At 38.2% G+C, this 15,441-nt stretch overlaps 1 protein-coding gene across 1 annotated transcript in view; it reads left to right on the top strand.

The window, feature by feature from the left end:
• VPS13C (vacuolar protein sorting 13 homolog C) overlaps nucleotides 1–2,502 on the top strand; it is a 74,965-nt gene extending 72,463 nt beyond the window's left edge. The window contains exon 85 of the mRNA XM_053988589.1: nucleotides 863–2,502. Within this exon, the coding sequence (XP_053844564.1) occupies nucleotides 863–952 (90 nt within the window). The 3' untranslated portion in view covers nucleotides 953–2,502. The remainder of the gene's footprint in view (nucleotides 1–862) is intronic.
• Nucleotides 2,503–15,441: the final 12,939 nt, after the last annotated feature.

Genomic DNA, 15,441 nt, shown 5'->3' on the forward strand with positions numbered 1-15,441 from the left:
TTGTAGGTAACTTACCTAAGGTGATCCACCAATTTGGATAAATTCCAGGGATAAATTCTATTCAAGATAAAATTCTTTGATAAATTCTATTCAAGAATTGAAAAATTTACTTATGAAACCATGTGTGTTACTAAAGTGAGAGAAGAGGTGTTCTCCCTGATACCAAATGTGAAATCAATTGGGTCCACAGTGTCTTGGAAGAATGCTTGAAACTGTAGCTGCAGTAAATGGCAAGTCAGCAGATGGAATCAGAATCAGGGCCAAATTGCTGCTATTAAATTGATTGAGCCTCCTAAAATAATGGGTTAGACTGGGAAGGAAAAAAATTGCTATAATTTTGAGGCACTTTATACTTGAGACACTGGAAGAGTCTATCTTAGTTCTTCACTATGTCTTGCCTGAAAATGTTCCTTTAGCTTTCTCTTACAGCTTGTTGTCCAAATCACACTTGGCATTAAGTAATTTAAATCCTTTTACCTTCTCTGTATCTTAGTGGCATGGCCAAAGCTGGAGCATTGCACAGAACACACAAGTCACACTAGAAGGAGACTTCCTTGTGTTTAATTACCCTTTTTGGTATTATTTCCTAACTGCACTTTGTTTTGCTAATGTTTATGCTAGTATCTATACATTAAAAATCGATTTTTCTGCTCTCAACTGCAACACTACCCATTTATTTGTTGTGGATTTCTGTTCATCAGTTGAATATTGTGCATATGAATCAGGAGCTAAGTATCCAGCTTAGACCAGCCTCTGTGTGTGTGGGTTTACATGTTTGTTGAATTATGTTTTAGTAGCATCTTATGGAAGAAAAGTGCTACCTGCTTTAATTGTTTTTTGCTTTCACTGTGTTGTTTTGCAGAGGGTTTGTTGTGCCATTCAGGAAGCCCAGGCAACACGAAAACAAGAGAAGCTGGTGAAGAGAGCATCCTTGCAGTTGAGGAAACCTTAAATGCTGTCTTGGTAAAGACAGGATTTGTTGGGTATGATGTTTGGAATGCAATTTTCTCCCTAAAATTGATTAGAAGCAACATGGAAACATTGGGCAAAAAGTAAAAATAACATATCTGAGGTCTTCTTTCAAAGTTAGCAGCCATTAACACTTAAATTTCAGAAGTTATGCATCTTTTGGAAACAATGGGTTTCTAAAATGTGCGTTTCAGTTTAAAAATTACATTTTTTGATAAAATGTTTTCCCACTCTGAAGTTTTATTTTCTACCCTTTTAGTGTCAGAGATTTTAAAATGAAGTGGTTATCTTATTTGCACTCTAAGGATATGGTTTACAGAGCAGTGGTAGTGGTTGTGGTTCTGGTGGTTTTTCAGATGAAGCACTTCTGTTAGTGATTGAAACAAATTAAGAAGTCTGTTAGACAACATTCTCTTTAAATTACACAATTTAGCTAATATAATCTCATCTCTGAATGTTTAGTATTAAAAAATACTGCGTTGAAGCAATGTAATAATTACTATATATGAAAGAAAAAGGCTATTGCTGTCTGCAAATGTTTACTTTGAAATGTTGTCACATTGTAAATGAAGATCTGCACTTTAAAAATGGAAAATATTATTCCCCTGTCATGTGCCTGTTAATGGTTTTGGTTGTGTCACTGTAGCCTAAAGAATTCTGCAGGAGGAACAGCACACTAGGTTTAGCATTGTATGGCAAAAACTTAAATCTAAGAAATTAGCTCTTCATATTTCAGTGTATAGTTGCTCCACTGGAAGAATGCCATCCTACTGAGTTAAAGCTCACTTCTGATGCAACGCTTTTGTTGCAGCTTCTCTTCCTGAAGGCTGTTAGCATTCAGTTTAACACAACATTTAAACACAAAGTGTATGCCTGGTATGAACTTCCTTGAGACAAGTTCCATTCTTAACAGGAGGCACATCCATAGGTAACTGAGTCAGGACTAGATGAGCAAACAGATTTGCGTTCAGTGATCAGTGAACTGGGAGCTTTTGCTGTCAGTCTTTGCCTGTCAGATCAGAAAATCAGTGTCCTTGCAAAAATGCATGAAAATTTGACCTTCCCAATTTCCTGTGCTTGGAAAGAATATTTTGTATTTCTTACTTCTATTTTGTGCTAGATTGACAGCTGTAGATACAAACTTGATGAAGTAAAATGACAGTATTTTTCTACAGATCCATACAGTGCACCAGGCCTGGATTTTTAAACTCTGCATTTAAGGGCTGGTGCATTGTATAAATGCACTCTTAATCTGTACCTATGAGCTCACCAAAGTTAGCAAGTTTAAGACATTTGAAAGTAAGCTGCCAAACTTGTAGAGAACACTGCACACATGATTTTATTGTTGTTGTATGCACATGGCTATTAATCCACTTTACTACAAGGGAAAAAATGTGGTACAGCCTTTAATTCTGTGCTATCACCTGTTTTCTAGAAAGCTCTGCTCAAACAATTAATAAATTTGCTGTCCAGCTTGTATGTATATCAAGTTCATGTTTAAAAAAAAAGAGAATAAATTTTTATATGCAAGTATTTGTGCTATGGTTTAAAGTTTTGTTGCTTCTCAAGTGAATTATGTGCTGTTGGTTGCCTCATGTCACTGACACTGTAAGAAAACCATCAGAGTACAAAGGTACTGCAAAAGATTTCTGCAGCTCAGCAGTTTCTGCATCTTGTGTTCTGACATTTAGGGACAGTTGTATGAGTACTGCCTCTTAGTTCATACTTGAAAATAGAAGTCACATCAGTCTACTTGGTGCACGTTTAGACAGTATCATGTGCCTGCTTTTAGGTGAATTGGAGCTTAAAACAGTTCTGAAGACACCTTTCTGACTCCAGTTCTTCTGCTTGATTCCCTTATGTACTTCATGTTTTTGGGAAACTTTCTGGCTTGAATTGTGAGCAGCAGATAATTCATTTTCTCACTTTATATGCAATTAGGCTCAATGAAGAAACTTCCTATTTAAAATAGCCTGAAGAAGCAGTCATTTTTATTTTGAAATGCACATCTTTGTAGTTTGGGATGCTAGCTGAATTTGAACTGGCAGATGACCTCCAGCTGGAGTGATGAATGACCTTCTTTACCACATGGGTCAAGAGGACATGAGAGAGGAATTCCATTTCTTGCTTAAATGAAGATGGATGTTTGTGATGAATAGGTTTCCAGTGCTTGTTCTGGGCTTGCCTCTAGTGTTCCATTCCACTTTACCATGTCTCCTTCTGTCTATGCTTTGTTTTTCAAGTGGCCTTTGGCATAGTTACATCCTCTGCAGATGCTGTTGACTTTACCTGAACTTTGCCCTCTGACTTTGAGAACTTTCTTTCCTGTTCCCTGCCAGTTCTTTTCCTTAAGCTGGTACATTTTCTTGAAGTGCTGGCTGAGGAAGTTAAGGGATAAGGAGTCTCTTGTCTAGTCCCTAACTGTGTGCCCAGCATAAGAACAGGTACAGAATTAAATCCTTTTTGTATGATCTGCTGGGGTAGGAGGTTTTTTGTATGATTTCAGACAGTCTTGAGTGATGAATTTCAAACATGTGCTGCGATGCAAGTGAAAAGCTTTTTCAGAGATTTTGGTGTTTGCTTTGTTGTTGTTATTGTTTTTGGTTTTGTTTTTTGAACTATCTGGCAACAAAATGTTTTTCCATACCTTAAAGACTTTATGCCTCTGTGAAGCTGTTGAGTTTTCAGTATTACTGAGCACACCAGGTTGCCAAGCTGTTGACATGTTCCTACCTTTTCCTTTCAGTGAGTGCCCAGAAGCTTTTTGCTGTCTCAAAGGCCATTTTGTTCTGAATATTAAGACAATAAAATTAGTGTTAATTAGAACTCCAAGCATTTAGGTGAGGCCTGGCTCCTCGCTTTGCTTCTGTTACTCCTTTGCTTTCTGGCTCATCATAGGTTTCTCCAGCTCTTCAAAAGCGTTTTTTCCAAAGGTGTGGATGAATGTTTAGTCCTTGTGACTGTTTCTCAGTCTCTTGCTCCAGCTGTAGCTGCCTGAAACCCTTCTGAAACTTGCTCAGTCCTTTATGCCATGCCCTCTGTGCCCTGGCATGCTCAGTTGTTCCCTAGGTAAAGAACAGCACAGCCTTCCTCAATGTAGATCTATGACCTAGTAACCATTTTAAAAAGGCAGTAGCAGGAAAATGATAATACAGTCAAGCTGTTTAATTGAAAAACACATTAATATGCTTGTGCTTACATTTTTAGAGCCACTTAATTCTTGAAAGAAAGAATGATGTGAGAACTTTAGGAGTAGGTAATAGCTGTTATGTGCTTCTTCCCAGGATAGCGCTATCGAGTCCACTTAACTATGAGCTTTAAGGAGCATTTTACTTTGATAATTTTCCTTGAGTTTCTGCCCAATCTGGAGACAAATATTCACATGCTGAAATGTATTTTAAAAATGCATTCAGCTTCTTTACTAATTTCTTGAATAAGCCTAGTCCATTTTGCTGTTTAAGGGGATTTTAGGCTCTCTTTCAATGAGAATTTTTAGTGGATTTTATTTAGGCTTTTTCCTTTCAAAGTGACCCTATAGTCATTGACTACTGCCAGTTATTCTCTACAGAATTACAATAAACCAACAGCTTACAAGTACTTATGTGGAATTTTTAAGAAACAGATAGCATCCCACCATTCTCAAAACCCCTCAGATTGTGGGATATCATTGCAGATGTTTGCAGCCTGAGTCCACGTGGTCCTGTACAGCACTCTCTGCCTGACTGTGCCTGGACTGTGCAGTCCCAAGAGATGCCTTTGGAGCCCTGCTGATCTGGGATTCTGTCACAATAGGAAATCTAAAATATCCCCTTTCCCCCCAGCACCAAAGAAAATTACCCAGGAGAATTTGGAAAATTACCTAAAATTACCCATCTGTGTTTCCAATGATAAAGTATATGCATCAAAAGAACTCATACCTCTCACCATCACATTTAACCATTTTCTCAAAATTTGCAGAGCGTGGAAGATTGTTTGTTTTTTTTTATAGGCACAGAATAGGGAGTAGTTTAGTAGTAAGAGAACAAATCATTTTGAAGGGGATAAACTGTGAAGTTGAAAGAAGAGATAAATAATTCAGCTTAACAATCAAGTACCAATGTTCTTATTTCATTTCTGGCAGTAAATAAGCTTCTGTTGTAGTGTAGTAACACAGAGATTATAGTAGGTGTATCCTAATCTTGGGCTATGCTTGGCAACAAGGATTATTTACATAAGGTTACCTTGGGTCACTTAGAAGATTTAAAAATAAAATTAAAAAGATTTAATTTTAAAAGTGTAAACTGACTTTTGAAACCTTTTGAAACTAGCTAACATCTCTTTGAAAAAAATAATTCTTTCGACAGTTTATAAAGTTGCATTTCATCAAACCTGAGTGTGAAGACTTAATTTGGAATAGACGCCAGTGGACTGACCAGAGAAGTTTTATCGTAAGAAACAAGTGGAGGGATTTCAGTACCAACACATACAACTTCAAGTTTCATTGGAAAAATCAAAGCTTTTTTTATTAAGCTTTGTTTAAAAGCTGTTAAGCTTGTTTATTAAGATTTCCTGGACAAAGGTATGCTTTGGAGGGAGAGGGCAGTTCCCAGTTAAACCTGTGATGCCACCTGGCAGGAGAAGGACAGATTGAGGTGGTGGGGAAAAGTTGTTTTACAATTAGATGTCTAATTAAAATTTGTTCCAGGTAAATGAATGTTTGTTTAGTTTACTGATGATCCTAATGCAATTCCACCCCTTGGATTATGGATCTTATTTGCACAATCACTAAGTAACAGTGAGGCAAATACACAGATCTCCAGACTTTAGCATTTATTATCTCTGTGCCGCAATTTGCTTCTGTTTTGGATTTTTCTAGATATTTGTCATCATCTTAGGTGGTAGCTTAATCTAGTTACTTCAGCTGTCTGAGAGAGAAAAACTGAAACATAAAAGCAGAAATAACTCTTAATAGGAAAAAACTGACCTGTTGTAAGGAACATGTGAATTTAAAACTTGATTCAGTTCACTGTATCCTCACCCTTCCTCTAAGTCACAAGTAAACCTCTAGTTTGACAATATTTTATGTTATTTATTATGAAATGAGATGATGAATTGTTTATCCTGATCTGGTCTTTAGATTGCATAGAGGCCAGGGGAGCAAGGGAGATAAGAGGAACCTCATAATATTGGCATGGTAGGTTGGGAGTGGAGGAAGGTGAAAGCAGGGTACTGATAAATCCATGAGATGGTTAGGCCTTCTGAGATAAAATTATTAAAAAGCTAATTTGGTATCCTGCCACAAATTCCTTTCACATCAGTAATTGGGAAAATATCTAGTTGTGAAGACCATCAGCAGTATTGAAAAGAGTAACTTTGTAAGATTTTAACAAGGAAAAGAAATTTTTCCTTGGATTGCATTCAGAGAAGTAGAGCCATTCCCAGGTACTTCACTGGAGTCAGCAGATAGAGCACTGAAAATGCACTTTATTGCTAAAATGATAACTCTCAAATTCCTTGAGTCTTGTGTGTGTGTCCACATTGTTTTTAGAATCTGCTGTTTATCAGAGGCAAGTACAGTAAAGATGTACAAGTCTGCAAAAACACTTGTCCAAAACAAAAGGCTTGAAAAGTAGGGAAGCAGTTTGTGCACTAAATAATGGAGCGAGTTTCCAGGGACTTGAAACATCTCCCCACCAGGTGTGACATACATTCTTCTCACATGTAATAAAAGCTTTATAGCTAAATCACTGAGCTGTACAGGTCTAGTCTCTGCACTGATAAATGTGGCCCTGAATCTGCCCTTGCTTTAGTTGATGTATGAGGACTGGATTGTGCTTATAAAGCTTCCTCTTGTGTTTGTCATCTTCACCTCTGGCTGTGCTTTCCCTTTCCCTGCTGGAAAGAAACTTGCTGTTGACTTTTCAGGATCTATGGCATTACACTAAGGTGCTCATAAGGAATCCAAAAAGACTTCTGCAACTGATCCCACAGAATTGTTGCAGGCTAATTGTCATTAAAAGCAGCACAAAGGGATATAATCAAATAACAAGAAAATGCAGGTTTAGGATAATGAGGAACTTCAAACAGTTGAACAGCAAACTCTTTAGGACCTTCTCCACACTTTAACAGAGTGCACCAACCTTGAGTAATTGATGCTGATAAACATCGAGAGTAGACATGCTCTAAGTTCCTGTGGAATTTAAAAAATAAAACAGCATATTACTTAAAACAACTTGGAGTTAATCACAAAGATGTTTTCAAGTTGGACACTTGCTGTTGCACAGCAGAAATCTGTGTGGAGTGACACAGATGAGTGCGGCAGGGTTGCAAATGAAGGGATGCTGCTGTAAGTTGTTGTTCCTGTAGTTACCCACAAGGTGGGGGAATGGACCTTTGTATTTTACTGCTGTTGTCTTGCATCTTACCTGCCCGCCCTCCTCCTGCCTGGATTTTAAAATCACCTGCTTGATGTGAAGAGCATGAAGCAGTGAAGAGCATGGAGCAGTGAATCAGAGCATGTCAGAAGCTTTTCAAGCTATAGATCCATATCTGGAGTTTTACAAATGTTGAAAAGACATACTACAATGATCATTCACATGTTATTTCTTGTACACAGTGTAATAAATAGTCCGAGTTGGTGCAGACTTCCATGGGTACAGATTTCTTTGGTGGGGAATGTTTTAGTGTAAAAGCTTTTCTGTGTGGTTTTTACTTATGTGTTCATTCTTTTAATGGTATTATTGATCTGTAGGTGGCTGTTTAACAGGCAATGTCCTATTTTCCCTGTGCATCTGATAAATTCAGAGAGATCTAAGGCAACCCAAGAAGCCATCAGAGGCCTCTTTAACAGGGTTGTGTACTTTGTGCTAAAGTTAATAAAAACCTAATTTTTCTTAGTACTTTATGGTGGATACTACACTTGTTTCAAATAGTATTTAAAAATCTAAGTGTAACACAAACAAAAAAAATTAAAAATCAGAAATATTATTCTGTATTTTGGTCATGACTTCTGTTTCTTGCTTTAGAGACTGCCACAATGAGCTGCTGATAAAGAGAATGAGTCCTCACTCAGCTTGTGTGGTTTAGTTGTAGGAGCCATTCTCACACCCCTGAGCTTCCAGGCTCAGAGTGTCATGGATGTTCCTTTGCAGCATGCAAGAACTTAAGATGCATAAGCTCATTTGCCCTTTTTGTGTCTGTATTGTTTGTTGCAAGTCTTTGTCTGGTTTTAGGATCCTTTCCAGTTCCTTCTTTCTAAAGATCTCTTGTGAATTCTTTGCAAAGTAAGGCTACCTAAATGTTTAATAATTTGGCTGGATCTTTTACAGGTGAAAAAATATTTAGTGAGAGAAAATATTCCTGGAAGGGCATATGGGAGAAAAGACAGTCTTAGTTTCTAAACCAGGTTATTTCTGGTATTATCAGGCAAAGGGTACTCTCTCTGCTGGATTCTGAGGGCTGCTCAGATCCTCCTGCCATCACTCACAATTTCCTAACCTTGTAGCATTTAGGGCTTGCAGGCCAAGGCTGAGGAGAAGGCAGGAAAGAGGGAGATGAGGCAGTTGCAATGAGATTGCTGCCTTACTCCTTTTCTAGACTCTACCCAGCTGCTCTCATCCTAGCCAGGAGAAAAAACTACCTTGTGACTTTGTGGTCCATCTAATGTATCCAGGGTAGCCAGCAAGTAACAAAGATTGTATTTTAGTTCCCAGTTTGGCCTTTTTATTCATGGAATTCTGCTGGACATCGTGTCTGGTTTAATATGTGCCCGTTTTCAGGGAAAGATTAAGGCTTCCTTTGGCACAAACTGAGTCAATTGTGGTAGCACTGACACACTTGAGATAACCTGAGTAACGGATTCTGGATGGCCTCTCATTTCCTTCTCATAATTTCTATGGCCCATTCCTGGCTAATCTAGTGACACATGAAGGATTTGGGAGATTAGAACAAAGGAATAGTGGAGAATGAAAAGTGAAGAAACCTGGATAGGCCAAGAAAATTGAGAATCATGTTCTGACTCCAGTACTTGCTTTCTGTGATCTCACAAAGTTTAAAATCTTAATATAACCTAGATGGCATAAACATTTATATTTGACTTGTAAGATTTTAAAACTTTACTTTAGATAGTGGTAACACTTTTTCTTTGTTATAGATAAAAGTCAATGGAGGAATTCTTCAAGTTTGCTCTGTAGATGTATTAAATGTTCTATCTCTGGGTCTTATTTTGGCTGTTTCATTGCAAAAGTTAGAAATGCTAAAGAATTAGTACATGTTTTTTAATTCAAGTTGCATGCTGAAATGGGGACTTTCATTAAAATGAAGTTTTAATTGAAAGTGACTACTTTCTACAGTGTTTCCATTTTTGTTGACACTGAAGAATTGAGTAGCAGAAAAGAAATAAATAATAAAAAAAAAATTCAACTGGAAGCTGAAATAGTCTGGTTTTGAAATGTTCCAGTGTTGTCCGATTCGAGGTTCAGAGGCTTTATTGGTTCTGTTCTTTTCTGTGTGCTGAGGTCTGTGACCAGCTTCTGGGGCAGAACGATAATGCTCCCATTGGTAGAGTGGAGTCAACAAAATGCCCCAAAACCAGAGGCAGGAAGCAAAGAAAGGAGTGTGAAATTCTAGCAGGGAGGCTGTTGGCAGGCAGACTATTGATTCATCCACCAGCAGATACACAAGTGTGTGGCATTTTCAAAGGCCCCTGCCAGATGAGCAACAAGTAGGCAATTAAACCTCCAAGTGCCTGCAATGCCTTTAGTCAAACAGATGCCAGTGGGCAGTAAATAGGCCATGATTTAGGCTCCAGTCACCAGTGTACCCCGTGAAGATAAATTGATACAAAAGCTTTGCAGGATGAAGCCTGTCCGAGGTGTGAGCATACCTATGCACTTGGGAGCAGGGCAGCTATCCACTGGCTTTCTGAGGAGATTTGGGAACAAAGACCTGTTCACATTTCATGTTTATAAATATGCAAAGAAAATGGTGTGAGAGCACAGCGTGTATCTGAACTGGGGGCACCTGAATTTCTAGCTGTTCAGTTAAGAGACTTATTGTGCATTTTCAGTAGAACCTGAAATAGATTCAGTTCGTGAGATACAAAGCAATACAGGACAGAAGAATGGCATTGTCCTTGCAACACAGGTGAATGTTTTTATTACCAGCTTTTCCAGAGAAAATATGCTTCTCTTTAAGCGTCCAGGTGGAGATCATAGCATAAGTGATTGCCTGCATAATATATTATTCAGCTGTTCCACCAGACCTACTCTGTTGGAGGTGATAAGGGCTTGGAAAAAAACTCTTATAATTAAGACAGTTATAAACGCCATTCACTCTGGACTAAAATGGGGAGGGGAAAGCACAATATAGTTTTACATTTCTTTCATAAAGTTACGATAAATGTTGGAAGAGTGGATCATAGAGAAAATGACTTCTGTATTGAAACTTGTAAATACTAAGAGATTCATGTGAATGATGAAGGTGCCTTGTGCTAGTGAGAACTAATTCATATGGTCTGTATTAGAATATAGTGGTGATGTTAGAATATGAAATTAAGAGAGCTTTATGTCTTTTGCAATCCTGTCAGCTGATAGAAGCAAAGTGACATACAAGATGAGGTAGCTGAGACCTCCAAAGAAGTTGTGACAAGAGTAGTGTCTTATGGAGCATAAAAACTGTTTTGAGCTTGGAACATTGGAATGCTGTGAAAGTAGCAGACTTCTGCAACAAGACATATGGAAGGTATCTTAGCCATTTGATAAGCAATGCTGTAGCCACTGATCACAATAATTTAAGGTTTTCTTTCCCAGGTGGTTGACTTAGGCACTTGGTTTTCACTGAGAAAGGCAGAGCTGGGGATGACAGTGCTACTTTGGGGTTGGTGTGCAGTTGCTAACATTGACTTTGAGGGTGTCTTACAGCAGAGTTTTGATGTGCTTTTTAAAGCCTCACCCTCAAACACTCTGGCTTCCCATCTGGCAAGCAGGATTGCAATGCTTTTGTAACTGACTGGTGTTTGATGTTTAAAATTGTCAAGTAATCAAATGTAATTAATGTAGATACTGTTAACTCCAGATAAATCTCTGTTCAAGTGATTCTGTGCATTGACAGAGCATGTATATGAGTAACAAGGGATGATAGATGTTTGTCAGTCCTTTGATGTTTTATAAACATCAGAAATATTAATCCCTTTACACATGCTTATTTTGGCTGATGCTTGTAAACTAAACATGCCAAATGTATCTATCTCTTCATACACCTTGCCCCTCACTTTTGTTACAATTAGTTCAATTAGAGTTCCTGTGGGGCACTTCAAAATACAACAATAATTGCTGCTCAATATTTTAATAAAAACATTCCCAGAAATCTTAACAGCTGGATTATGTCAAACTGGAATTATTCTTTTAAGAAACAGGTTTAAAGACAAAGTGATTCTTTGCTATCTGGACCTCCTACTCACTGTTTGATCAGATCTAGTTCACTATTACAGCAGCACACAAAAATTGGAGTAGTAGCTTTTTGAAATGTGTTTTTTTCAATCCTAGTAAAAGCAAATTTTCAAACTTAAGAATTTTTTGCAAAGCTGATTGGATCTTGAGCCAAACCTCTCAGGGATGGCACAAAAATTAAACACAGCAGCTTGTTATCCTTCCAAATAATGTATGCAAAAATTTAGGAAAGAGTGTTCTTGTTCTATTTTCATAAATGAAATATTGTGTTACTATTTTGTTGATGGAGGGAAAGCAGATTAGTTAAAAGGGTAAATATGCTGACACACTGATTAGAAGAAGAGTTGCTTGGGTTCAGTTAAGAAGTGAAATCAAAAGAAGAGACCTCTGTCCCTCTTCCCTCAACGAAGAATAGTGACACATGGATCAAAGCACCAGCCTCCCACATTCCAGGTAACCATATGCTGATAAAACTTTTCTTTCTTTGATTGTATCATGAGACCTTCAAAACTTAGTGGTTTTGTCCTAATGGATGCTGAAGGAAAAAGTGAAAAAGATATTACTGGAACAGGAAATTAGATTTTTTTCATAGCTGTGAATCTAAGCTGGTGTTTAGATTCAACCTCCTCCTCTTACATTTTCCTATTAAGCCTTAGGAAAAAAATTGTCTGCTGAGTATATCATTCTTTGCCTAATACTGTGGAATGGAGAACCATGAGGCAATGCTGAATTCTCCTCAGGACACCAGTATTCTAGAGAGGCTGGAGCTATATTTCTCCTGTGTGGGTGTTTGAGCATTTGAATTGGCCATCTGTAGGGACAGCAAACTGCTTAAACTTTGTTTTCTTCTTTGTGAGATATTTCTGTAACAGTCTGAGAATTAAAACAGGGTTCTGATCTGTAGAGGAAACGGAGATGGCTAGCTCTTTCTTTTTAGAAAATATATAATGCTTATCTGGAGAATTTTCCTAAGAACTTTAGAAGCATAGTAAATAAAAGCATGGAATATTTTTAGGTTATATTTAACATCAGAACTCTTTATTTTGTGCATTTGGAAGTCTACACTGTGTTAGTTAAAATCATAGTTCTGTGATAATAAGTAAATTCCTCCAAAGATTTTTCCCAAGGTTTAAAAAAAAGCCTTAAACTTTTAAAAGGCAAAATTTAGCTACATGTGTTTTACTTGTTTCTGTCTTCACTATTGTCAGTGAGCACCATTTATTATACCTTCAATCCCACTCAACATGCTGAAATTCACTTTCTAAGCCATTTATTTCATATATGCTATAAGAAAACTGGCTTCTGCTCTGATTATGCATAGTTTTCCCCAGACTTATTGCTAGTTCACAATGAAGCTCCCAGCATTTCTCCTGTGTAGAGTTTCTACAGATACATGTCCTTTAGTGAGCCATCATGATGTGGAAAAGCTCCACGGCCTGCCCAGCCACTGCTTAAGTTGAAAAGTTTTCATGAAAAGCCCTCAATTACAGAGCTTTCTGCTTGTTACAGTTCCTTATCTATCTCAATTGTCTTTCTTTCCAAAGAGACAATGATTTAAGATTTGCTCTAAACATAATGTAAATGATGGATGGTACCTGACAGTTGTTGTTGTTTATCCAAACAGAATATTATGTGCAGGAAGGTCTGAACAGTCAGTGTGGGGTTCAGTTCTGTTTTGGGCTGAAGCTAGTTTTGTACACAGTGTGCATCTTGACCACCAAGGTGTTTTTCAGTGGTGTTCTTTTGAGTAGGAAGCCTTAGCACTGGCAGTTCTAAGAAAGAAGTTCTGATACCAAATTTTAACCACCTTGCAAGAACTTTGTTGCTCAAAACAAGCCTAAGGAGGGGCTGATGCTGTTGATGAAACCTGATGATAAAATTACTTTAAAAACAATTTTTCCATGGTTTGGTATTAAGTTCCTCCACACAAGAACTTTGTATTCTATCTGTGTTCTGTGTTAGACCACAATTCTTGGCAGTGACTTGTAAGGAGATCCAGAAACATTGAGAAAGAACCAAGTTGTCTTTTCCTCTGGTCATATTTATTTGAAATTTAAGTACTGTAGAGAGACAACTGCTGAGTAGTTATTTATTTGTGCGAGGGTCCACATTTCAGTTGCAGCAAGAGTGGAGGCTGTGTTAGGGAGACATTGTTCCACATGGAACAATCTGTTTGTAGAAAATATCTTCCAGGCTGGATCCTGCACTAGCCTGAGGAGAGAAGCTGGCAATCAGGTACCATTTAGAGGGATTAAGGAATTAAATTCTGGTTTGTTTGCTTTGTTTTTGTTGAATGTTCATGTTTATTTCATGAAGTTCAATCAGCAGACTGTAGCAATTCGATCTTGGTAAATTTTCTATCGAATCTGTGAAAACAGGAGCACATAGTGACTGTGTTTATAGGAATGTGAGCTTTTGAAACCTATAAAGAATTTCCTTATTTCAAGAGAACGTTTGTTGCAGTGATGGCAGCTGAATTTTGTATAATGGGGACAGTGCACTGGTTTGGAGATTTCATTACTCAAAATGGAGGTGAACTTTAAAACTACTTTTGTTTGTGAATAATTGCTCTGTTTCTGGTTATCAAGATACACTGACAGGTTAAAAAAAAAAGAAAAGGGCAATATCTTTCTATGAAGACAGCAAGTCGTACATGCACACCAAGCATATCAGAGCAGTGACATTGCCACAATAAAGCAAATATACCACTTAAATTTCACAAAAGGTTTCAGCATTAGCTGATCTGCTACAGAAAGAACCTTTGAATTTTCTGCTATATTGCATCTGAGAAAAGCTTGGTCAGAATTTTTATTCATTTTGAGTAACTCCAAACTGCTGCAGGGGAGACACTAAAATGCCAGGTTCCACATTTGTGACATGTTGGGCTCCCACCCAGTGTGCTTACAGCTAGATGTGAAGAATGTTCTTTGGTTTTGATAGGAGTAAAAAAGAATGTTACAGCTTCGATGCAGCTTTCAGAATGATCTCATTAATTATGAAGGGATGTGTAGCCATATGCTCAAATGGCTGACTAGGCTTGAACATCTCCCAGTCCTGCTGGAGCCCTTGAAGGTTGTTGAACTAAATGTAAACTTCTTTATTTCCACCATACTGTCCCCCCAGCATTTGAGCTACCACAAGCTGATCCAAATCTGAGATCTGACACTGCACTTCCAGTGTTGTTTTCACAGTAAAGAGCAAGAACCCAAGTGAGCCATGGTGTCTGAGTTGGAATCCGACTGCATCATTACAGTTGAGGCCTTCCTGAACTTGAATCTCAGAATTCACAACAGCTTTACTGTTATTAACAGTTCAGTATGAGCTGGGTCAGCAGGTACTTTGTACCTTATTTGATTATCAAGAGTTACCTTTCATTGGTCCTTACAGGCTGCTTTTGCTGCACAATTCTGCTTTCTGCTCATAGATTTTGCCTCTTCTCTCCCTCCAGCTGTCCACTTTGGACATGGCTTCCTTCTCAGTGTTACAGGTATCCAGTAGCTATTTTGCCAGTTGTCAGGACCAGTGATATACTCAAACACCACCAAGAACATTGCATTGCAGTTGGAATTGATAGCAGATACCTGGCAATTCCCCATGTCCCAGTCACTGCCATGTGAGTAAATACTGTGACTGCCTCAGTAAGTAATCATCCTGCTGCTGCTGCTGGAGCTGGGTGTTTGTTCTGTTGTGGCATCACCACTGTTCATGCGGCTATGCTTGTGAACAAAACAAGGAAGTGTTAAAAACGTACTTCTTCACCTGCTTCAGTTTTCTTGTCCAAGGCAGTCTGGCTCTGCAGACGGTGGGACTGGCACAACCACATGGGCAGCCTGGGGGCAGCAGGAGGCAGCCAGGTGGAATCCCTCCTGGGGATATTCATACTCAACATGAATATGAAGGTGCTATCTGGAAGCATGTCCTAAGCAAGACAGGTTAAAATGGTTTGATCTGGAAGCAGATCCTAACTAAGAAAAGTTAAAATGGTCTTTGTGAACAAAGGTTCTCTCTGGTATGTGATGGGGTGTTTTCCTAATCAGCCATGATT

This window comes from Vidua macroura, chromosome 12, assembly GCF_024509145.1.
Source record: "Vidua macroura isolate BioBank_ID:100142 chromosome 12, ASM2450914v1, whole genome shotgun sequence".
Lineage (NCBI taxonomy): Eukaryota > Metazoa > Chordata > Aves > Passeriformes > Viduidae > Vidua > Vidua macroura.